Source organism: Phasianus colchicus, chromosome 4 (assembly GCF_987193195.1).
Source record: "Phasianus colchicus chromosome 4, bPhaCol1.hap1.1, whole genome shotgun sequence".
Classification (NCBI taxonomy): domain Eukaryota; kingdom Metazoa; phylum Chordata; class Aves; order Galliformes; family Phasianidae; genus Phasianus; species Phasianus colchicus.
Genome location: NC_143439.1, coordinates 72,360,045 through 72,382,486, shown reverse-complemented (window position 1 = coordinate 72,382,486; position 22,442 = coordinate 72,360,045). Strand labels below are relative to the sequence as shown.

Sequence of the window (22,442 nt, the reverse complement as noted above, 5' to 3'; positions counted from 1 at the left end):
TGTGTTTTCCTTCCATAAGTGCTGCACCCAAAGGCAGATTGGGGTGGTTCCTACCAGGTCCCCATTGCCCCATCCCTCAGGGCTGCCCCATCCTGCCTGCTGTCCAACCTCCAACAACTCTCCCCACCAGGGCTGGAGCACTCAGGCCATGGAGACCCCATCCAGGCAAGGAGGAAGGACAGGCTCCGCTCACAGGAGTTGCCCTGAGATGGTCACAGGTGCCGGGCAGAGCTGCGCAGGGTGCAGCACAGCAGCACAGGAGCAGCGTGGGCTGCAGGCAGCAACAGGAGCCTCTCACCCGCAGGAAGGTGGGGAAGCCTTGCCCGTAGTAGCCAACGGCGAAGTAGTCTGGGCTGGGACGCAGCACCTTCAGGATCTTCTCATAGAACTTGGCTTCTCGCTGCTGCAGGGGGAGGTGACACGCTGGAAAGGGCAGGAGCCACGCAGACCCCGCTCTGCCCCATGGCTCACAGTGCACCGTGCAGTGCCTTCAGCCCCCACTCTGCCCCACTACCCAGCCCAGACTGGCTGGCACTCACCAGGATCTCGCTCAGCATCTCATAGTCAAAGATCTCACTCTCGTACTGCTCTGCCAGCTCCTTGCAGATATGGATGGCCTCCTCCCACATCTGCACAGTGCAGGGTGAGCAGGGCAGGAAGGGGGCTGGGTGCCTCCAGGGGACCCTGCCCCTCCTGCAGGGCTCCTGCAGCCTCACTCCTGTGCGAGGAGCAGGACGGGCCCTTGGAGGGCTGCAGCAGGGTTCACTGCCTACTGTCTGCAGCCACGCAGCCCCTGCCAGGCCTCCACAGCCCAGCCTCTCTCTGGGGTGTTCAAGCTCCCTGCATCTCCCCAGAAGTAGGGGCAGAACGGGCAACTGGGAGTTGTAGTGGCTGCAGGGATTAACTGCTCAGCACAGGATCTCAGCACCCTGCCCGGCACAGAACAACTCTGACCCCATCATAGCAATGGGGATGGTGAGTGGTGCCAAGGTGGGGGCTCGGAGCGGAAGGCAGAGGTGGGGGGAGCTGGTCCTATGGTCTGTGCTGCACGGGGCTGTGCTCACCTTGCCTTGATCAAAGTAGTTGACGATCTGGTTGTACAGAGCCTCCTTCAGCTGGCGCTGGGTGTGCAGGCTGGGGCTGTGCAGGCCCTGCATGGGTGCTGTGTTTGCCTCGTCGGACCACTGTGTGGGGCAGCAGGAATGCCATGCATCACACTGAGCCATGGAGTGCACTGTGCCCCCCTCCCCCCTGCTGTGCCTCACCTTGAGGAGCCGTGCGTGCAGCAGCAGTGTGTAGGCACCCTCTGTGTAGTTCTCATAGCTGATGTGCAGGTCCTTCAGCTTGTACAGGTACCTGGGGGGCAGGGCAGGGATTGCTGGATGTGGTGCTAGGGGGGATCTGGCACCATACCCCCTGTCTGCTCCCCCATCCCCGCCCCACACAGGGTCACAGCAGGTGGGGTGGGGGGCAGCTCAGGGCTGGGGACCCTCCTGGATGGTGCTGGCGCCTTCCCATGCTGGGCTGGGACCACAGCACGGCCTGGGCGTGCTGACGGTGCGGGGGTCTCAATGAGGCAGGACTCACCTGATGTACATGGCCTGGCGGTCGATCTCTTTGTAGAAGTTCTGGGGAGGAGCAAGCATTGAGGCAGCTCCAGGAAGGGGCTTATCCTGCAGCCCCCCCCATCCCCCTGCTGCCACCAGGACCCGTCCCACACGGGCACAGGGCTGCTGGGCAGCTGCGTGGGGATGCTGCAGGCCCCGCAGATGGGGGACGTGGTGCAGACACTCACCAGGAGGTTGACAGTGCAGCTCATGCTGTAGGTTTTGTTCTCATCATTCATCACCGCCCGGTAGTCGAGGAGCCGCTCCAGCAGCCCCGTCACCAACGCCACAAAGCTCTCCCCAGGCTGGGACAGCTCGGGGTGTGCCCGGCAGCAGCTGAGCAGACTGCGGAGCAGAGGGACCGTGGGCTGCACGCTGGGCTCCACACCGACCCAGCTCAGCTGCCCTGAGGTGTGGGACCCAGATCACCCAGCAAAGGACAAAAAGCAGCACCAGGCCAGCAGTGAGAGCAGCCCCTGTGCTGCTCTCCAGCAGGCGTGAGGCACAGACCGGGCTGTGATGGGCAGCGTGGGGCACCCAGGGCTCCCTGGGCACAGCCCCTTCCTGTCACACCCACCCTCGGGAGCTGTGCTCTGGGCCGGAGCACAGCAGGAAGGAGTAGGATGGCAGAGATTTGGCTCTGCAGGGGCGGGGCACAAAGCAGGGGTGATGCCCAGAGGAAGGGAACGGTGTTGCACTGCACGCTCACATGCTTTCAAAAAGCTGCTTGTACTGCTCGTCGCCCCGGCCGCCCTCCACCTCACTGTCTAGCTTGCGCAGGATCTCATCCTCAAACTGCAAAGAGATGAACGTGAGCACAGCTGAGGATGTGCAGAGCTCAGCCCCAGGCTGCCATGGCCACAGTTCCGTGGGACACAGGGCAACAGGCACTGCAGGAAGGCTGATGGCAGCCCCAGCAGCAGCCTGGGCTGTGCTCCTGCAGACCATCCTCCCACAGCACCTGGATACTCCCATTCCCCTGCCCAGACACATCCCCCATTGCTCCTCAGCTCCCCGTTCTGCTCCTGCTGCGTTGCCATCTCCCAGCAGCCCAGATGACTGATGCAGCTTCTGCAGGAAGGGCTGTGTCCTGCAGCCCAGGCAGCCCGGCTGGCCCAGGGATCACTGGGCTGTGCTCTGTGTCTCTTAAAGCCACCTGTGCCTGCCCGGGACCCTCCCACCTCCCAGCTGATGCTCGGATCCATGAGGTTTGTGCTCTAGGTGTACCAGATGGACCACAAAGCCTGGCAGGTCCTGCAATGTGTGCAGCACAGGACATGTGGATTCTGGGCCACGTCTGATGCCCAGTGCCCCTCAGCTCCACACTGAGTCCTCTGGGTCTGCACATCCCCTGAGTGATGGTCAGCATCTCCCCAGCCTGGGCTGCATGGAATGGTGTGGAGATGCCACCTGCAAAGCTCTTGGGTCCTCTAAGCTGCAGTGTCCAGTGTGGACAAGGGGCAAAGATCCAGCAGCAGCTGGGTCCCCATGGCTCTGAGAGATCCCAGCCCTTCTTCTACTCCTTCTTTCCATGGAGTGAAAAAGCCTTTTGCACGAGGAAAGCAGCTTGGGAAGAGAGTGGCAATGTAGGACGATTGTACAGACCTCTCCCCTATCACTGTGCTGTTGTTTTCAGCCAGTGCTGGGATCTGCTGTGTGTGCAGCCTGCTGGTCCCTGGGAAATGCTTGGCATTGCTCCGAGACTCCCTCCTACTCCATGGCCTCACCAGATCACCATCCCTCATCACTGTCCCTCATCTCCGTCCCTCGTCCCTCTCACAAGAAGGAGTGCCTCCCCCCACACAATAGGGGTGGTCACCCCATGACAGGCAGATGTCAGGCACCTCCCTCCCCAGCCCGGTGCTGGTGCTCACCCGGCTGAAGCTGGCGGTCAGCTGGTACTCGCAGAGCATCATATCAAAGAAGATGGGGATGGTGGACTTGCGCAGCTCCAGCTCCGGCACAAGGGTCATCTCCAGGATGGGGCCCACCATGCCTGGGATGAACTCGATCTTGTGGTGGCCTGGGGACAGCAGAGAAGGCTGGGACACACGGGAACAGGCAGCAATGCGTGCAAGAGGCTGAGGAGTGGTGGCAGCAGAGGTCTGCAAGCCCTTTGGAGCTTCAGCAGCGCTTCCCCAGTCCATGCCCAGCGCTGCATGCTGGGCAGAGGGGAGGCTGCAGCTGGAATAGCAAGCTCAGCACCATGGGTTAGCACATCCCACAGCATCTCACATGGTGCACACACCACATGGTGCACACACCACAGGGGACACACCCACAGGGGACACACCCACAGGGGACACACCCACAGGCTCCCGTGCCCCGCACCAGTAATCTCTCAGTCCCCAGCACCCATTCTGGGGCCAGTGCTGATGGACACCAGGCTGCAGGCACTCTCCAAGCCTCCTCCTTGCTGGTAACAGCACAGCTCACCTAGGTTGTACCACATGTCCCGGATGGCTGCTCCAATCTTGGCTCTCATGTCCCCATACCTGCCAGGATGGTGTCGGTTTAGCATCACTCCACGGGCACAGCCCACGGCGCAGCTCCCAGGCCAGGAGCCCAGCACAGCACATCCCAGAATCCCCATCTGCAAGCACGGCTGGGGCTGGGGCCGGAGCCCTGAGCTGAGAGGGGCCACTCACTTGGCCAGGATGGCAGTGCGCTTGGCCTGTGAGAAGTTCTCCAGCTGCAGGGAGTCCTGGGTGAGGAAAGCCACGGCCAGGTGGAAATAGTTGTTCCAAAGCTGCGGTGAGAACAGAGGGACAAATGGCAGGCAGCGTGACGCAGCGTCTGGCACATCCCTGCCACCCTGTCAGGGCCGGGCCGGTGTCCCCTCACCTGCAGTTCGAAGCTGCTGCTGCTCAGGAACATCTCTGTCAGGGTGGTGGCAAACTGGTTGATGGCACGCAGGAACTCCCTGCAGGATGGTGTGGTGCTGAGCAGAGGGCACAGCCAGCCCACGGCCCACAGCCCACAGCAGAGGGGGAGCAAGGCTGGCAGCCCCCGTCATGGCAAGGTGAGGGCTGGGGCTCTGGGGCTGGAGCTCACAGCGTGCTCCTGCTCACAGCCCCACGACCCCTCATCCCTCTGCCCACACGGGGCCAGGTGTCCCAGGCTGTGGCCCCAGACCCCACTCTGGGTCCCTCCCAGCTCGGGGCTCCTCACCGGTTCTGCACCATGTTCATCACCATCCAGTCGGGGGGGTACACTGTCTTGCCAATGAGGTCCTTGAAGAGGATGAAAGTCTCCATGAGGAAGTCCTGTGAGGAGGGGATGTCAGGGGCTGGGACACAGCTGTGGAGCCCTCCTGGTGCAGTGCTGTGCTGAGCACCAGGGCTGGGAGCACCCAGGGGTGCAGGAGGTGCCGGCAGTGGGGTGGTGACACGAGGGCCAGGTGGCTGCTCTCACTGCACAGGGGGGGCACTCACCATCAGCTCAGGCCGGGAGGGGAAGGCCTGGATGTAGGAGTGGTAATGGTCTGCATCCATCTGGCTCAGGATGGCGGCCATGCACGCCACGTAGTGACTCTGGCAGAGAGCGGCTGGGTCAGGGGCTGCAGGGCTGGCACCAGGAGGGCCGTGTCCCAGCCCCCCAAGGCTCTGCTGCCCTGGTAGCCCTGCCTGCTCCCCAGCTCTCCTGAGCTCTGCCTGTGCTCTGCTCCTTCTCTGCTTCTGGGGTGGAACAGAGGTGAGACCCACCACACTGCAGCAGGGAACATGAACAGAAGCACAACACTTGCTAGCACAAAACCTGTGAATTTTAAGATAATTTAAGTAATATGTGGCTGTAAGTGTATCATGGAAATGGCTCACAGCTTCTTTCTGGAGGCCAATGTATCCAGGCTGCCTTTAATAAGAGTCCCAGTCCGAGCCATCAGCTCCAGCCCTGCCCTGTGTGCCTGTGGCTCTGTACCAAGGCAAGCAGGGCAGACGCAGCGCGCTGACCAGGACTCCCATTCTGCACAGCAGGACCAGCTATGCTAATCTCAGGTCTGCATTGTTCGTGGAACAGGAGAGGAGCAGCTGGAGGAGCAGTGACCACCTGCTGCTCACCCCTCTCTTTCATCTCCCCTTTAGCCTGTTAGCGCAGCCCATTATTGATGATGCTTCTAACATAAAATGTGAGTCTGCAGCAGACTTTGAAGTGCTTTGAATATTAACTTGTTAAGAGGAAGCTTTGGTGATGGGACAAAGCTCTTGGAAACTCCCCGATGGGCGCTGAGCATCTGAAGCCTGAGAGCTGCAGGGTTGGCGCTCCCGGCCAACAGGCACTGCTCAGCCTCAGGTCTGAGCTCAGGGCATTTGGCTGCAGGGTGCCACAGACCACCAGGAGAGCAGGGGAAACATAAAGCAGCCCAGGTGCCCAGGATGCACCTCTGTGTGCGGGCTGGGCAGGGCCTGGGCTGCCTGTGGACACATCAGTGCTACCGACAGCCCTGGGACAGGAGCAGCTGGAGCTGGGGATAAAGGCAGCTCAGCAAGGATCTCGTGAGAAGCAGATGAATGACGACCCTGTGAATGCCAGTCCAATTATCATCAATGTGAAGCTGCAGACCTGAAGCTGAAGGACAGCACACAGCACGGCCACAGCAGCTGCATGTGGAGCTGCACAGGCAGGCGGCAGAGCTGGGGATGAGCTCTGCTCGACATGCATGGCCATCATCCCAGAAAGGCCTGCTCCAGAGCAAGCACTAGTGAAGCACTGTGAAGCAGGGGTTGCCACAAATCCACCCACATTCCTGAGCATCCACTTGTGCAGTGCCACAGTGCGTGCTGGGCTGTGCGACCGCGCTGTGCACTGGGGAGCAGCAGCAGTTCACACCTTCATAGAGGTCTGGGAGAATTTCTCATGCATCCAACAGCGTGGATGTTACCCACCACCAGCGTGGAGAGAAGGGTGGCCCAAACCAGCACAGCCCCATGACAGCAAGGAGGAAGAGCAGGAGGAAACTTCTCTGCAAGGCAGCATGTGCCGAGGATGTGATGAGATCAGCTCAGCCATCTGAAAGCAGCTGTTCTGGTAGCAGCTGGAATTAGATCCAGGTGAACTCCCTGCACGGCCTGCTACACCTTGTTCAGGGGAAGCTGTATTTACATTTAAATTACATTACTGGTGAGCCACAGCCGGATGCTGCTGCACATACAGATGTTCAGCTGGCAGATGGTGTGTGCATGGGGAACGGACCCAGCAGCAGCCCGGCACAACACGTTGACCCTTGCAGCAGCCCGCAGACCCACCGCTGGTCACAGACAGAAAGGACTCAGCTCCCAAATGCTCCCCAGCAAAGCCACCGCGAGCGCAGCAGCGCCCGGAGCTGCCGCTCAGCCCGGGTGCAGCTGAGCTCAGCCTGGGCAGGCTCGGAGCAGGAGAGGCTTTGTGGTGGCCGAGGGATGCCGAGCTCCTTTTGGCCGCTCCGCGACGGCGCTTTCCCACCTCCTGCTCCCCTCCGCCCCGCTCGGTGCAAACACCCGCTGCTCCCGGTGCTCCGTGCTGCCGGGCTGGGCCGGGCTGAGGGCTGCGTTCCCGGGCGGGCCGAGAGGTTGGAAGTAACGGGGCAACACAGCGAAGTCCGGCGGCACGACCTGCGGGAGCCGCACGGGGACGGGACCGAGGACGCGTCCGGTGCGCGCTGCTCGCACCCGGGTTGGGCAGACAGCGTGCTGTGCAGACGGTGTTCGGTGCGGGTCCGGCGGGGCTCCCCGCATCTCCCAGCCCCGCTGCTGCCAGCGGGCGGGCACGTCGCCGCCCCGCCCCTCCGGCTCCTCCTCCCGGTACCGGCGAGCCCGCGCGGCTCCGCCCCGGCCGCGCTCCGCGCACACCGCCCTGCACCGCCGCCGCCGAGCGCCAGGTACGGGGCTGGGAGCGCGGAGCCCGGGGAGGGGCGGCCGAGCCGGGACGGGCTGAGCCCCGCGGGGATCGGCCCCACAGCGCGCGGGGGCCGGGGCGGTGCGGGGAACCCCTGGGCCGGCAGCCCCGGAGCGTTACGGGAATCGCAGGGCCGGGACCGAGACCGGGACCCAGGGGCGGCGCGGGATGCGCGGTGCTCGGAGGGGCGCGGGGCCGGGATGCCCGGGGGGAGCTGCGGTGCTCGGGCAGCGTTGCCCGATTCTTCCCGAGGCAGCGGCGCGATGCTCGGCGCCGAGCAGCCCCGGGTGTCATTGGGGTCAGGGACCCCGGGGCTCCTCCGCTCCGCCGCCGCGCCGGAGCTCCCCAGGAAGTGCGGGGGACGCGGGGCCACCGGGCGGGGGTCGCCGGGGGGCACACGGCCATGCCGGAGGCGGTAGAGTGTGCTTGGGGGAGGCGAATCCGCGGCGCTGGGATCCGCCGCGTGAGAAGCGCCGGAGCCCCCCGGGCTCTGCCCCGCGCCGCAGCCCCTCCTCGCTGCCGTCCGGAGCGCGGGGCACCGCCGCTGGCAGAACGGTCCCGGGGGGCACACGGGCAGGGAGGGCTCCGGCAGCGCCCGCCTCGCTGCTGCCCCTCGTTAGCAGACACGTCCGTCAGCGGAGCCGGGCTGTGTTTGACACGCGCACACGCGATGCCGGGGCTGTCACTTCGGGTACCGCACGCCGCGCTGACGCGGGGACGGCCGCCGGCGCCAGAGGGAGGGATGCAGCCCACGTTGCTCCCGGCAGCTCCCGGCGCCGTGCGCTCAGCTCAAGGCCTTCGCGTGAGCAGCCGGGCGGGGTGAGACGTGAGGGCACCGCGCTCCGGGGCTGCTCGGCTCCCCTCCTCCCGCAGCGGGGGCTGCAGCCCCTCGCAGGGACGCGGGGGTCAGCAGGAGGGTCCGCACGGAGCCGTCGTTTCGGTCAGAGCGCAGGCGGATGCGCAGGGCGATGGCTGAGAGCCGGCCGTGCAGCTGTGCCCGCACGGGGGTGGTGAGTGGCTGCGTGCTCGTGGCGGGGCAGAGAGTGGTGTGTCAGCCCACGGCCCTCCGCTCTGCTGGCCTGCAGGGATGGGCCCTCCTGGCCACTGGGAATGCTGGGTGCAAGCTGTGCACTGCCTGCATCCCTGTGAGCCCAGCAGGCGGCTCCAGGCAGCAGCGGGCACAGCCCGGTGGTCCCGCTCAGCTCCTGGTGGGGGTCGTGTCTGCTGCACTCTGAATCCATCCAGTGCATGTGGAGCAGCAGAACAGGTTTAAATACGGGAATTCCTTTAGACAGAGGTTATCTTCTTGATGAATTATAATTATTATAATTGCTTAATAGTATGGTAGTGCTCAGAGGCCACAAATAATGAGTGGGTTCATTTCCATCTGCAGTAACAATGCTTCAGTCGAAACCAGTGCTTCTGGACGGTGTGCGGCTCGTGTGCTTATAGCTGTGATCCAAATCATCCTGGCTGTATTGTGGGTGGGGAAACTGAGGCACGTGGCGCAGAAAGACACTCACTAATTCCCAAATTCCCCTGGCAGCGAGTGTTGTCTAAGGCACATAAAGATACAGGGGGGGGGTTCCTGCTGGATGGCAATGGGAATCCACTTAAAGGCAGGAATTTGTATTCTGAGACAACGTTCTCCGCACCGGTGATGGGAGCTGCAGCCGCAGCAGCCTGAGCTCCCACTGCCCGCACAGCAGTGGCTGCTCTTGGGGCTGCAGTGTGTGTGTGGCATTGGGATGGGGCACTGCTCCATGCAGGGCTGTGTGCTCGGGGCTGCAATGGGGCCGTGCAGCCCCCCAGGGGGCTGAGCCCCCCTGGACAGGCACACACAAAGCACAGCATTGTGACCATCATCTGCCTGCGAATGCTGGGCGGCAGAACCTTTCCAGCTTCTTCCAGAAATGTGCTCTGCAGGCAGCTTGAAGCTGTCTGAAAACATCCTGGTGTGCAGAGGAGCTGCGGGGCTCCCCAGCCTGCAGGCTGCTGGTGATGCTGTGGCTCCAGATGCAGCCCCATCCTGGCGCTGTGAGGGGCAATGCTTCCCTCCATGAAAGCTGTGAGATGCCTTGTAATGCACTGAGCCTCCCATGACCACGAGCCTTCAGGCCATGTCCTATTTCATTTGTCCTGTAATTACTTCGGGGCAGAGCCAGCCCAGCCTGCAGGATCTCCGGCCAGGTCTCACATCAGGTGATTCCCCACATTCCTGTACCTGCAAGGGCTGTGTCTGAGACTGGAGGAACATCATATTGCCCACACCATGTGCTGGGAAGGCAGCAGCCACACCATCCGTTGTTCTTTCATGCCCCCCACGAGAGGCAGCCGAGCAGTGCTGCAGCGATGCTCTCATAAAGCACAGCCTTGGGATGGGAAGCCACCTCCTCCCCTCTCCCTGCTCCACACACGCTGTCTGTGCGGTCTGTGCTCCTCTATGCTCCTCTGGGCAGGTCACTGCCTCCACATGTCTCATCTGAAATGGTGACAGTGCGCTCCTCTGCACTGCAAAGAGGTGGGAGTGAAGGCAATCCCAGCGAAGGCACCGGCACTGCTGCCACGACGGCTGTGTTAGCCTTGGAGACAGAGAACGATTTGGCCCCTGTGGGCTCCTGAAAGCCTCCTGCAAAGGCTTCGTATGTTGCTGCACCTCCAAGCCACATCGAGTCCCCGTCCAACTGCACCCATGCACATGAGGTTGAAAGAAAGGATGTGATGGTGCGATGACAAGAGGTGCCGGGAGGACATCGTTGCCTCTTCCGTGGTCGTTGGATTCCCATCTCTGGGCACAGGCTGCAGGACCCTGCAGTTGGCATTGGGGCACAGGGAGCACCTGCCTTCTCCTGGCCCCGGGGCTGGGATGTGACTCATTTTCCTGCAGGGCCCTTCAGCCAGTGACCTAAATAAAGATGGATGCACGCAGATCACTCGGCTCATGCGAGCTGCCACTTCCACCAGGCACCTGCAGCCAAAAAGGGGCTGCTGTGCTGGTGGGGCTCCTCCACAGCACCCGCATGGCGTTGGCTGTCAGTGTGCATGGCTCCATCACAGCGCTCTGCGGCCATCCTCAGACTGACAGGGTTTTGGTTGGGCCACGGAGCTGCAGGAGCACTGTGTCAGGCGGTGCTGTGAACGCTGCAGGTATGGGGCAATGGGAGCGACGGGTGCTGCTGGGACCTGGGAACCACCAGCACAGAGCGGTGGGATGTGGCACACGAGGGCTCTGTGCTGAGGGGGAGCAGAGCTGCTCGAGAGAAGGCACAGCACTGGCCTAGGCACAGATGGGGGAGATAAAGTGGCCGTGATGAGGTGCCTGCAGGAAACCAGGAGGTCTGCATGCCTCCAAACGTGGGGTGATGGAAGGGCCTCCAAGAGCAGCTGTGAGGGCAGGGCACGTGCTGGCTTCGTGCTGGCACTGCCTCTGTGAGGAGCTGCGTGCTGGCATTGCTGACCAACGCGCCGTCATCCACCCTCGAGCCCCGTGGATGCTCCATGCTGAGCACAAACACACCAAGTCCTCTTGGAGCCAAGTTGGGATGAAGTCCTGCTGCTGACTGCTGCGCTGTGCACCTGGCTGCTGCCCGGCCATCGGCTGTGAGCACACACCTCACCCCGCTGCCTCCCACTGCCACAGCACTTCATGCCATGTCTGAGCTCAGGGGCAGCAAAGGCTCTGTCCCAGGAGGAGCCATCGCACCCCGTAGTAGGGGCGGGTAATTAGCTGCTCTCCTCTGCAGCTCCAGAAGTAGATGATTTCCTCTCTCATAAATCTAATCTCCTGGCTTCCTGCGTCTTGAGGAGAAGATTTATGTGTCTGCTCTGGTTTTCCTTCTTCCACAGACGTCGCCAGGAGGAGGAGGTGGAGGATGGGTGCAGAAGGGCCCCCAGCAGGGCTGGCAGGGTGTCCTGTCCTTGGTGTCCTGTCCGAGGAGCCTAGAGCTGGGACCCACAGTGTGCCGGGCGGGGTGGCACCAGGCAGCAGGGATCCACGGTGTGCTGGGCACTGTGACTGCAGGGTGGGATCCAGCACTGCAGTTTGGTGGTGGTGGTGGTGGCCAGGAGATGGGGACCCCAATGCCTCCATGGCTCCAGGTGCCAATCAGCCCATGGGACACCCATCTCCACTGCCCCGAGCATCCTGTGCAGCCAGAGAGCCCACGCTGAGGTGCTCCTGTCATTTACTGCATTGTGGTGGCGTCATCTGATTTTGTCCATAAATCACTTGATATGATCTACTGCTTGTAATTGAACAAGAGGAGGAAAACACTCAGACCTTAAATAATTGTCAGGAGAGCATCCATCACCACCTGAATCTTGTCCAAGTTGCTCTGGCACCGATGGCCTCACCTTTCAGGAAGGCCCTTCCCCATCTGGAAGCGATGACCTCTGGCTCTCAGGCACTGTTCTGTTGCGCTTATCTGCGTGGCTGCAGAGCAGAGCCGCTTCCCACCGCTGAGACTGCTTTCTTGCAGTGCTCTTTCCTTGATGCCCACATGACACCGTATTTGTCATTCTCATTCCTTATCCTTCTCTCAGTCTCCACATCATCCACAAATACTGCCAGTGCTGGCTTTTCCTCTTCGAGGTCACTGACTCCAGCATTACTGCGGGGCTCAATGCCCCTCTGCAGGACCTGGCCAGCAGCACGGCTCTTTGGTGCTGGGTGCTGGATGGTTATGTCTTGAGACATGCTGGTTGGCCTGGCTTTAATCCATTTAATGCGTGGCACATTGCTTTCATATCTTTTTGGTTTCTCCATGAAAATGTCAAATGCCTTACAGAGATCTAAGAAGGCTTTTACCTTCGTTGACCAAACGGGGAATCTCATCAAAACAGACAGCAAATGGGTTTGATGAGCCGTGTTTCCCAGAGCCCCGTGCAGGCTGGCACGGCTGGTGTGCGCTGCTGTCCTTCAGCTGTTGTTACTCAGGCTCTGAGCTCGTCCCACTGCTGCCCTCGGTGGTGCTGTGCTGGTGGTCCCTGCGCCCCTCCGCCTCCAGTGCATCGTCCCACAGCTCTCCTGAGGTCTGGATGCCACCATCACACGCGGATCTGGGAGAGGAGAAGGCACTGTGGCACTGAGGCTTCCCTGCTGGGTTGCTCCACTGCACAGCGGTGCCCGTGGCTCTGGTGGTGCCTCACCTCCAGGAGTGGTTGCTCCACGTTTGTGCACATTGGTCTGGTTGGACAAGCAGGCAGGGTGGGCAGAGCCAGCCTGCCCTCCTCAACACGGCTCTGCTGGCACAGCTGGGCACAGGGACTCCCAGCCCCTCGTGCACCGTGCCTACAGTGCACGGACAGAAGCAGGGCACTGGGATGGCTCAGTCCTCTCTGCCTCCTGCTGCGGCCTTGGGCACTGTGCAGCCCGAGGGTTTAACACCAGTGTGTCTGTGTGTGCTGGGCATGAGGTTGGGATGATGGCGTGAGCAGCCCCCAGGCTTGCTCTGGAGCAGGGACTGTTGGAGGGCTGCAGGCACAGGGTGCCTGAGGACAGCTCAGCCATCGTGCAACTCTCATCCTTCAGCTGTCCCCTCCCATCTGCCCATTCCCGTGGTCCTGGCCATCCTCCTGCAGAGAGGAACAGCTGGAACAGCTGCAGCCCTGGGCTCATCCCCGAAGGGGCTGCTGTGGTTTTAGGACCCCAGAAAGGCTTCACCGTGTTGTTCAGCAAGGAGCAGAGCCATCTGTGCCTTGCTCTGGGGAGGGTGACATTAACAAGGGACACTTCTTCTCCTGTGCCCTCAGTCTGGGAGCTCTGGTCTTTCATAGGGTGCCTTGGTGCAGGAGCTGTGGGCACAGGAAGGTGGGTGGGATACAGTGCATCGGTGTGCGTGGGCCTGAGCACCACCTCTCTGCAAACATGCTGGAAGAGAGCAGCTGGAGAGCCCCGATGTGCTGAGCGCTGGGTGCCTGTGCTTCCTGCACAGCCTCTCCCAGTGGCCTTTTCTCCGCATCCAAAATGTCCCTGGAGCTGTGCTTCCAGCTGGATCTGTCAGCAGAGATGTTTCCTTCATATTCAGCTCTGGTACAGGGGGTGCGTGAGATGCAGCAGTGCTTGGTCGCGTGGTCCTGGTTCAGCCCCCATCAGGATTCATTATTAGCAGTGGGAGATGCAGGAGTGCCAGGAGCAGCGCCTGAGCACAGCACTAAACCTGGCCGTACCGTAATGCATATGCAGAAGGACGAGCGGGAGGGTCCAAGCTTTTGGTGTCTGACAGCCTCAGAACTGTTCTCCAAATGCAGTCAGCGCATGTATAATTTATTGGCTTTCTCTTTGTCCTTGTGCCGTGCCTCAGATCTCCAGCGGTGCTCGGTTCGGAGGCGCAGGGTGCCTCGGCAGAGCGCTGCTGACTGACAGCACCGCGTTGGCTGCGTGGGCAGTGGAGCGTGCTGGGGTTGTTCTGTGGCCCACACCGTGGGTTTGCAGGGCCATGTGTGCCCACAGTGCCCGGGTCGTGTCCACGGTGCTCTCGCCCTGTGCTGGGCTGTGGGAGTTCCTGACAGCGTCCTGGCACTCCGTTCTCTGGGGGCGCTCCCCAGGCTGTGCTGGAGCCGGCCCGCGGGCAGGAGGTCAGTGCAGCACAGGGATGTGCCCACGTGTCCATACAGGAGATGCACTCAGTGGCAGTGCACCGGCACGGCTGTCGCTGGACACCACTCCTACACCGTGGGGCTGGAGCGGGTCCTGTGGTCCCAGCAGGTCTGCCCCATCCCGGTCAGCCACCCAGACCAGCAGTGAGCACGGGTCCGCTCCTCCCTGCCACACGCCAGCCCCATGTGGCAGTGATCCCACTCCCCAGCTCAGCCTGTCCATACCAACGAGATGCCCCATCACCTCCTGCCTCACAAACACCTCCGGTGCTGGCACAGCTGGGAGGCAGCGGTGCATGGAGCAGCATCCTGACAGCACTGGGCGAGGGGCAGCAGAGATGTGCAGTGTGTGGCACCTGCACTGCTTTGGCACAGCTGGGTGCTCACTGAGCTCCTGCTGGGTCCCAGGACAGGCATGGAAGCCGGCACCATCAGCTCATGACCGGCACACAGGGACTCTGGGCCACAGTGCTGAGACAGCTGCTCTGGTACAGTGAGAACCAGGCACGAAAGTGCAGGAAGGCAGGAGGGCTGCAGGGCAAAGCAACCGTCCCTGTGGGCCTCTGTGGGGCTCAGGGCTCTGCTGGCTGTGGCGGGTGGGTGCCAGGTGCAGAATGCAGGCACTGCATGGTGCCACGGGGCGCTGTGTGCCCCAGCAGGGCAACGGGCCAGGCAGTGGTGGGTAATTAGTATGGGCAGGAGAGCCGGATGGGTGCGGGGGCTCAGTGCTGGTGTGGGGGCACAGCTGGGGCGGGGCTGGGAAGGAGCTGTGCCCTCCCTGCTCGGGGAGGGGAGCCATGCATATCTGTGTGCCATTGATGGCAGGATAGGGATGGAGTCCACCCGTCCCCACGTCTGAGCTCCCCGTGCCCCAGGGCTGTGCCCGTCCCATCCTGCTGTGCCTGTCCCATCCCGCTGTGCTCCCCACACCCTCCAAACACGAGGTACCGAGTCCCAGCAAGGCAGAGCTATTTTTAACGGCTGCTTCTGCTTGATTTGAGCTGTGAACTTGTAACGTGTTTATGCTAAAGGGGTTTCTTTTTTTCCCTTCTCCCTTTGTGCTGAGGAGGCAGTGCCAGAGATCAAAGCTTGTCTCTTTGCGTTTGGTGATGGCCACGCGGGATGGAGGGCGGGAGGATGCACGGGGGCCGGGAGCTCCGCGGGGCAGCGGGAGACATCCCGGACTACAGGAACGGTGGGGGCAGGGCCGGGTCACCCGCCTCTCTCTGTCCCCGCAGGTCAGGGAGCCGGGAGCCATGCACGGGGCCGGACGGCATCCGGAGCTCCGCGGAGCTCAGCGCAGAGAGCTCTGAGCGCAGCGGACGTCGGCGGGATCATGGGCTGCCAGCGGGGAGGCACGATGCTGGGCAGGGCGCTCGGGCCGCCCGCGTGCCGGAGGCTGTAGGTGCGGGAGGTGGGCAGCATGCCCTGCAGCCCCGCGCCCGCCTCCTGCGCGGCATCCCCTCTGCGCGGCGGTGCGGGATGAGGCCGCCCGCCGCCCCGGGCAGCTCCGGGGACGGGCACGGCGCAGGGGCCGCGGCGGCGGGGCTGTGAGCCATGCTCAGCCGGGATCCCGTGCCCTCCGGCGAGGGCGGCCAGGAGAAAGCCATGACGGTGCGCTCGGTGCTGCTCAACCGCGACTCGCCTGACATCGAGAGCCGCCTGCAGCGCCGGCGCAACCGCACGCAGCAGGTGCGCTTCAAGGACCTGGTGGAGGGCAGCTCCCCCCCAGCGCCCGCCCCCGGCCCCAACACCCCACGTGCCTCGCCGCCCCCCAGGGCCCCCCCTGAGCCGGCGGCTCTCTGTGCCTCGCGGCGCAGCTGGCCCCAGGCCCAGCCGTGCTCGCTGACGCTGCCCATGCCCGGGAAGTCGTGCGCCAGCGCTGCCATCCAAACCTCCCCCAGCCTGCAGAAGCCCTTCCCGGCCCCTCGGCCCCACAGCAGGAGCGTCTGCGATGTGGCCGTGGACACGGGGCTGCTCGCCGCCCTGGGGAGCGCCCGCTGCCCGGGGGGAGCTGCGCCCACCGCCTCGACGCGGGCCGTTCCCCCGCAGACGCCCGCAGCCGAGCGCGCCCCCTCCCTCGCCCCGCACCCCGCAGCGTGCCGCGTGCCGCCGCCACCGCCCAGGGATCCCCGCCCCCCACACCCGGGCACGGCCGGGTGCCCCGCTGCCAGCTGCACCCCCTCGGCCAGGAGCTGCTCCGCCGAGCCCTGCGCCCGGCCCGGCGGGACCCCCAGAGGTGGGCGGGGGCCCCCGCAACGTCCGGCCTCCGTGCCCTGCGCCCAGTCTCAGCCTTCCTCTGAGCTGTGGGTGCTCGGCCGCAGCGACTCGGAGCACAGCCTGCCCCGCGGGCACCGCCAGCCGCCCCTCCTCCACCAGCCAGCTCAGGGCAACCCCCCCCGCGACCCCTCGCCACCCCGGCACCGGCTCTGCGGCTCGCCCTGGGGGAGGCCCTGCTGCACCCCAGCGCCGGGCTGGCACAGCTCTGCCACCGCTGCACTGGAGACCACACCAGCTGCACCCGGCCATCCGGACACGCAGGATATCTGTAGCCAGCTGCGGGCTGCCGAGCCCGGCCACGAGCAGGCAGCTCCGGAGAGGCACAAGGGACCCCCACACGGCGTCAGCACAGTGGTGCAGCCCGGTGGGCGCACGCCGGAGCCCCCCCAGCATGGGCAGCCCTGCCTCAGCACCCAGCAATCGGAGACGCTACGCCACGTGCAGGACCTGCTGCAGATGGTGGTGGCAGCCAAGGGGACGCCGGGAGCCACGGCGGGGGATGAGCATGGCCACACATCTCAGGGACAGGGGGCACAGGGGGACCTGCAGTCCCAGCTGCAGTCCCTGGAAGGAGTGCTGGAGACCAGCCAGCAAACCATCCGCGTGTTGCTGGACGTCATCCAGGACCTGGAGAAGAAGGAGGCCCAGCGGGACGGGTGAGTAGATGGGGCGGCATCCAGGGGGGTTTTGGCTCTGTGGGGGTCTGGTGATGGACAGGGGTGGCCACGCCAAGGGTGGGAGCCATGTCACCTTCCGGACATGCTTCCCTCCAAGCAGCTCAGAGCTGCCATCCTGATCTGCTTGGCACAGTGACTTGGGGTAGTGGCCTGCCAACCCTTGGCTTGTTCCTCCTGTGCCAGCCAGGGGACGAGGGGAGCAGGGACCCCCTTGGTTCTTCTGTGCCCATCGGTCAGTGAGAGCAGAGACCTGGAACTGTGTGCTCCAGCTATGGGCTCTGCTGCTGCAGATGTCCTGTGCACAGCCCCTGCTGTGCCTGCCCTCCTGCACGAGGCATGCACTGCTCCTCATGCCTGCTCTCACCATGGGAAGCGTAGGGCTGTATCCAGGGGTTGGTCCCTGAGCTGCCATGTGTGCACCATAGGAGAGGCCCCACAGCCCGTCTGGTTTGCCCTGGCCATGGCTCAGGATGTCCCCTTTAATGGCCTGTGAGAATTTCCCTGGCTCAGCTATCAGTGAAGCAGAGCCTTTGCATGGGCACCTATGCTGGGAGGACTGCCCAGGGGTCACGGTTTGGCAGGGCTTGGAAGGAGTTGGCATGATTTGTCATGGTTGGGCAGGGTTTGTCATGGTTGGGCAGGACTTGGCAGGGTCGGTGGGGCTGGGCAGGGTTTGGCACACATGACTGGTCAATGAACTGCCTGTGTCTAATGTGGCCCGAGAGCAGTGGTGACGGTGCTGATGGGGACCACCACCCGCGCCAGCTGCAGGTGGCATTGCAGCCACACTGTGTGGGAACAGCCTGGGGCACTGTGATGGGGCAGCTCATTAGCTTGGCAGCTTGTTAGTTTGTCCTCACACTGGCAGAGCTGTTGGTGCTGCAGGCGCTGAGCCGGGTGTGCGCACAGCACCACTCACACGTTGTGTCTGGCACCGTGCTCGGGTGGCACCCGTGGTGAGCTCTGCCCTACCAGATGGGCACCTGCTTGAGTCCTGGCCCTCCTGCCTGAGCGCGTGCTTAATTGTTTAACCAAATTAAACTGCTGCTAAGTGCCTCCTTCCAGGCAGGGCTAATGGAGGATCCCACAGAAGCATTAGTGAGCACAGAAGCAGGGCACGGTGCTGAGCCCCTTCTCCAGCACAGCATCCACCTGGCCCTCACCTTTCAGGGCTGCTGAGGGTCCACTGCCCTGTGTGATGCGCACAGGACGTGGGCTGGCAGTGCCCCCCTCCACAGTGCAACTCCCTGCCATCACTGCCCTCAGCCATGCAGTGCCATGCCTGGCTGTGAAGCGCAGAGCAGAGCCCATCGGAAGGGCTGCTGCACTCCTGCTGCCGGGATGAGTTTGCCTGCTGAAGCTGATGGAGCTTCACCGTGGGCAGCTTAATTAAGATCTCAGCTCCATAGACTGCCACAGGCAAATGAGCAAACAAGAAGCCCAGAGATATAAGGAGAGGAGTAGGAAATCCCATAAAGGGTGATCCCAGTGTCCTTCCTCTGTGGAACAGCCCAGCCCCGTTGCTGGTGTCACAGCTGTGGGGTGGCCCTAAGGCTGCACACACTGGAGGTGCCACCAGCCCTGCAGTGTCCCACAGCATCCCTACTTCCCCCACAGTGCCACTTATACAGCACTGGGTGTGCACACACATATTTATGTGCTTTTAATGTATGTATATAAAAGGTATCATGATCTAATTTATGTGCCAGCATAATCCCAATTGTAAGGTATAATTTGGTACACTACAAGACCCAGTTTCTGCGAGCTGAGAACAACCGTGATCAAGGTCAAGAAACAGGGAAATAGTTTAAGCAGGGAAATGTGACAGGTTTGTGGGACAGGGGGTGTTTTCTTGGCTGCCTGAGGGCCAGGAGAGATGGGGAGAGGGCATCTGCTGGGGGCCCAAACGCTTTTATTGGGGCACTTTCCCCACAGTGCCCGAGGCGCTGCCCATGGAGCTCTGAGCTCTGACAGCAACCATCAGCCTGGTGCTGCGTGGGGCCGCATGGGGCGAGCGCTCAGCACCAGCAGAGCATCTGCAGAGATCTGGGAGGAGGATGGCTCTGGGGCTGAGCTGACCTTTGGGGCTCATCAGCCAGCTCTGCTTTATTTCAGTGCCATGCACCTTCCCTGGAGGAGGAGGATGATTTGGTACAAAAACATCAAAAAAAAAAAAAAAAAAAAAGATAAATCCAGCGTAGGCTGGTGATTAGGCTGGCACCTCTCCCTCTGCCCATCTGTTGGGCACCACTGGGCGCTGCAGTGCTCCTGCACAGACCCCACACAGCCCGTGATCCACTCCCCCCATCGTGCCGTGTCTGGGGTGTCGTGCCCTGGGCACGAGGTGCGGCTCTGGGGTGGTGATGAGACGAGGCTGATGGCATGCAAAGAATCTGGGGCTTCTGCCGTGCTCGTCTGGTTAGCGACCGAGTGAGAAATGTGCTCACCGCGCTCAGCACGGCTCCAAAGGGCACTGCATGGGGAGGAGGGGGGAAGAGCTGGGATCGGGGAGCGGGGCTGGGAGCAGAGCTGCATCCCTGGCCCCTGGCCGCGGTGCCGGTGCAGAGGAGGGCCCTGGGTCCGGATCTCTGGCTCACTGCACTGCTGCTCTATTGCAGGCGGCACTCGTACCGGACGGGGCAGGACATCGCCAACTGCGGGACGTGCCGGGACTGCGCCTGCATCATCTACAGGTACGGGGCAGCGCTGCCGCCCTGGGGACGTTCCTGCACACGCTTCCTCCCCCGTCGCTCGGCGCCGTGCTCCCTGTTCATAGCAGAAATGCCTCCCTGAGCCCGAGGACGGGGCGCAGCACAGTGGTACAGTGCCAGCAGGGCCCCCACGCTGTCCCAGTGCAGGGTGATCCAGGAGCCCCGCCGGCTCCTGTGCTCGCTGTTAGCGGTGATGCGCGCAGAGCCGGCCCTGAGCAGCGCCATGGGCGGAGGGCGCGCGCTTCTCGGGCGCATCGGGGCAGGAGGTGCCCCAGCTCCGCGCCCCCCCCGCGCTCCGTCCCCTCGCACAACCGGGCCCTGCTGGGGCTGCCTCTCGTCGGCGGCTCGTTGCCACCCGAGCCCAGAGCCGACTCCCCGCGATGGCTCGTGGGGGCCGTCAGCGCTAATTGGGTCTGACGAGGCTGTCTCCATGCGGCACTGCGGCTGGGAGAGATGGCACTGCTGGGGAGGTGGGTCCTGCTCAGGGCTCCCGCCGGGCTCCGCTGCCTCCACGTGACGGGAAAGGCTCCGGTGGGACACGGTGGGAGCGGAGCGGGGGGCGGCGAGACGGGGGCAGCTCCACGGGGCTGTGCCGGCTGCTGTGCGAGGGGTGCACGCGGCTGTGGGGGACGGCGGCGGTCGGGGGGGCAGAACGGGGACGGGTGGTCAGAGAGCACAGCGGGAAGGGGCTGCAGGGGCAGCGGCTGCGCCGTGAGCGGCTCCCCGTGCTGCCCGGCACTCGGCCGTCTGTCCGAGCTCACCCTTTCTGTTAGAGGTAGCTGGGGATAACGCTGCCCTCGTGATGCGTGGTGACACGGGGTGCTGCACGGCTGTCAGAGCCACGTGCGGTGTCGGCAGCAGCACCTCGCTGATCTGATGGGAGGTGGCTGCTCGGAGATGGAAGTGCTTTCCGGGTGAGGGAGCACCGCAGCACGTGGCCTCCCGTGCCCTGCCTGCTGCGGGGACAGCGGGGGGCTCCGGGGACGTGCAGGAGAGCTGGTGGTGCTGGTGGGTGATGCGGCCCCTCCTTCCCTACCCGGACCAACGGTGCCCCCGTGCCTTGCATCAGGATTGGTTTCAGACTCTCACCCCGGCTCCTTGTGCTGTGGCTGCACCGTGCTCAGGGACGCGAGGGCAGTGGGGGTCTGTAACCGCAGGGCTTTGCACAGCCCCTTTCCAGGGACTCTCAGGGGTCTCAAAGATCCCAGCTCCTGCACTGCATCCCGCTGTTCCCCAGCTAGGGCAGGGGCCTGGCTCCCACCCCGGCCAGGTCAATACTCAGAGCGTTCTACTGCAGCAGACCCCCAGCGACCCCCGGGGCACACGGCCAGCCCTTTCCCCTCCTGGAACGGGCACAGCATCGCCCCTCAGCTCTGTGCTGCTGCACTCCTACCTCTGGGACTCAACCCCCGCTGCACAAAACCAAACTACCCGGTGCCAAAATGCCACCAGCCCAGGGTGCAGCGGATGAGCTCCGGGCACTCGGGGAGGATCCATGCAGCGGCTCAGCTCTGCAGGAGGGATTTGGTGTATTTGGTGTTTAAGGCAACGGAGCTTGGGTGAGGGGATGGAACAGTAGGAAAAGGACAGGGAGCCACAGCCGGGGGAAAAGCAGGGCAGCTCCGAGAGCAGCTTCGACGCTAGGAATGAAGGGGGGAGCGCCATTGGGTCAGGGCTGTCTGTCTGTCCCTCCAAACTGAGGGTCCCTATGTGCTCTGGGTGCAGCGCGCTGCCATGTGTGGGCAGGATATGATTCTATACGATATGATAGCCGCCCCCCGGCCCCGGGTCCGGCCCCCCACCCCACTCACAGCCGCGCTGCATGCAGGCAGTGGGGGGCAGCGGCTGCAGGCTGAGCTGAGCCCCCGCCGCAGCGCCGTGACGCCGCCCCTTCTCCCCGCAGCGTGGAGCACGACTTTCGGCAGCAGGAGGGCCGCTTCCAGCGGGTGCTGAGCCACATGGAGGGCGACGCAGCACACAGCAGCCCCACACCGGGACCCGTCCCCCCCGCCCGGCGGGAGCCTTCACCCCCTGCGAAGCTGGACGCCAAGAAATCCCGGCGCAAGTGCTTCTGGTTCCTGTGAGCCCCAGCACTGACACCGGCTCCTGCCTCCTCTCCCTCCCTCTGACGTTAGGGTTTGGGTAGCACCAGCTTTTATATTTTTAACCGTTCCGTTTAACATACTGAAGAACCCGTGTAAATAAGAGGGGGGTGGGAGCAGCGGCTGTATTGATGGAGAAACCAATAAATTCCAGGGAGACGCTATTTTTGTTACACCCTCTCCTGGCTGTGCGCTTCTGTTCTGGATGCAGCTGAAGCTGCCCTCAGCTCCACATCGGTGCTGGGATCCCATCCTGGCCACAAGCAGCCCCGTGGCTCCAGCAGGTCCTGGGAGACCCCACTGTACAGTGGGAGCACTATGAGAGCCCTGCGCCCATTGCCAGGGTGGAGAAGGGCAGGAGAGAGGAGCTCCGGCGCGGGCAGACTGGGACCCAGGAGTGCTGCAGCTCTCATAGAATCAGTCGCCGGGGTTGGAGAAGCTCTCCAAGATGCCCGGCCCCACCCCACTGTGCCCACTGACCGTGTCCCCCAGTGCCACATCTCTGTGGTTCTGAACACCTCTGGGGATGGTGACCCTCACTCCCTTGGCAGCCCATGCTGGTACCCAACTGCTCTGCAGGAGGAGAAATTATTCCTA

The 22,442-nt window shown here is 63.2% G+C and overlaps 2 protein-coding genes across 2 annotated transcripts in view; one reads left to right on the top strand and one right to left on the bottom strand.

Moving 5' to 3' along the window:
- The window catches only part of LOC116225614 (dedicator of cytokinesis protein 2-like), a 52,692-nt gene that overhangs the window by 4,161 nt on the left and 26,089 nt on the right, over nt 1-22,442 (bottom strand). Inside the window, exons 29-41 of the mRNA XM_031588056.2 lie at nt 5,042-5,140; nt 4,779-4,873; nt 4,452-4,530; nt 4,256-4,356; nt 4,044-4,102; nt 3,482-3,630; nt 2,317-2,402; nt 1,796-1,952; nt 1,588-1,628; nt 1,266-1,356; nt 1,065-1,184; nt 540-629; nt 299-403 (exon numbers count right to left, since the gene is read on the bottom strand). Coding sequence (XP_031443916.2) covers nt 299-403; nt 540-629; nt 1,065-1,184; nt 1,266-1,356; nt 1,588-1,628; nt 1,796-1,952; nt 2,317-2,402; nt 3,482-3,630; nt 4,044-4,102; nt 4,256-4,356; nt 4,452-4,530; nt 4,779-4,873; nt 5,042-5,140 — 1,272 coding nt within the window. The remainder of the gene's footprint in view (nt 1-298; nt 404-539; nt 630-1,064; nt 1,185-1,265; nt 1,357-1,587; nt 1,629-1,795; nt 1,953-2,316; nt 2,403-3,481; nt 3,631-4,043; nt 4,103-4,255; nt 4,357-4,451; nt 4,531-4,778; nt 4,874-5,041; nt 5,141-22,442) is intronic.
- LOC116225616 (uncharacterized) lies at nt 7,261-22,002 on the top strand. Its single transcript, XM_031588058.2, has 4 exons — nt 7,261-7,461; nt 15,314-17,011; nt 19,651-19,725; nt 21,647-22,002. The coding sequence occupies exons 2-4, from the start codon at nt 15,633-15,635 to the stop codon at nt 21,825-21,827; spliced, it is 1,635 nt and encodes a 544-aa protein (XP_031443918.1). The 5' UTR covers nt 7,261-7,461; nt 15,314-15,632; the 3' UTR covers nt 21,828-22,002.

Coding starts and splice junctions, on each gene's coding strand:
- LOC116225616 (XM_031588058.2), top strand. CDS start 15,633: ATGCTCAGCCGGGATCCCGTGCCCTCCGGCGAGGGCGGCCAGGAGAAA. Junction 17,012..19,650: donor AAGGAGGCCCAGCGGGACGG/GTGAGTAGATGG, acceptor GCTCTATTGCAG/GCGGCACTCGTACCGGACGG. Junction 19,726..21,646: donor TGCGCCTGCATCATCTACAG/GTACGGGGCAGC, acceptor TTCTCCCCGCAG/CGTGGAGCACGACTTTCGGC.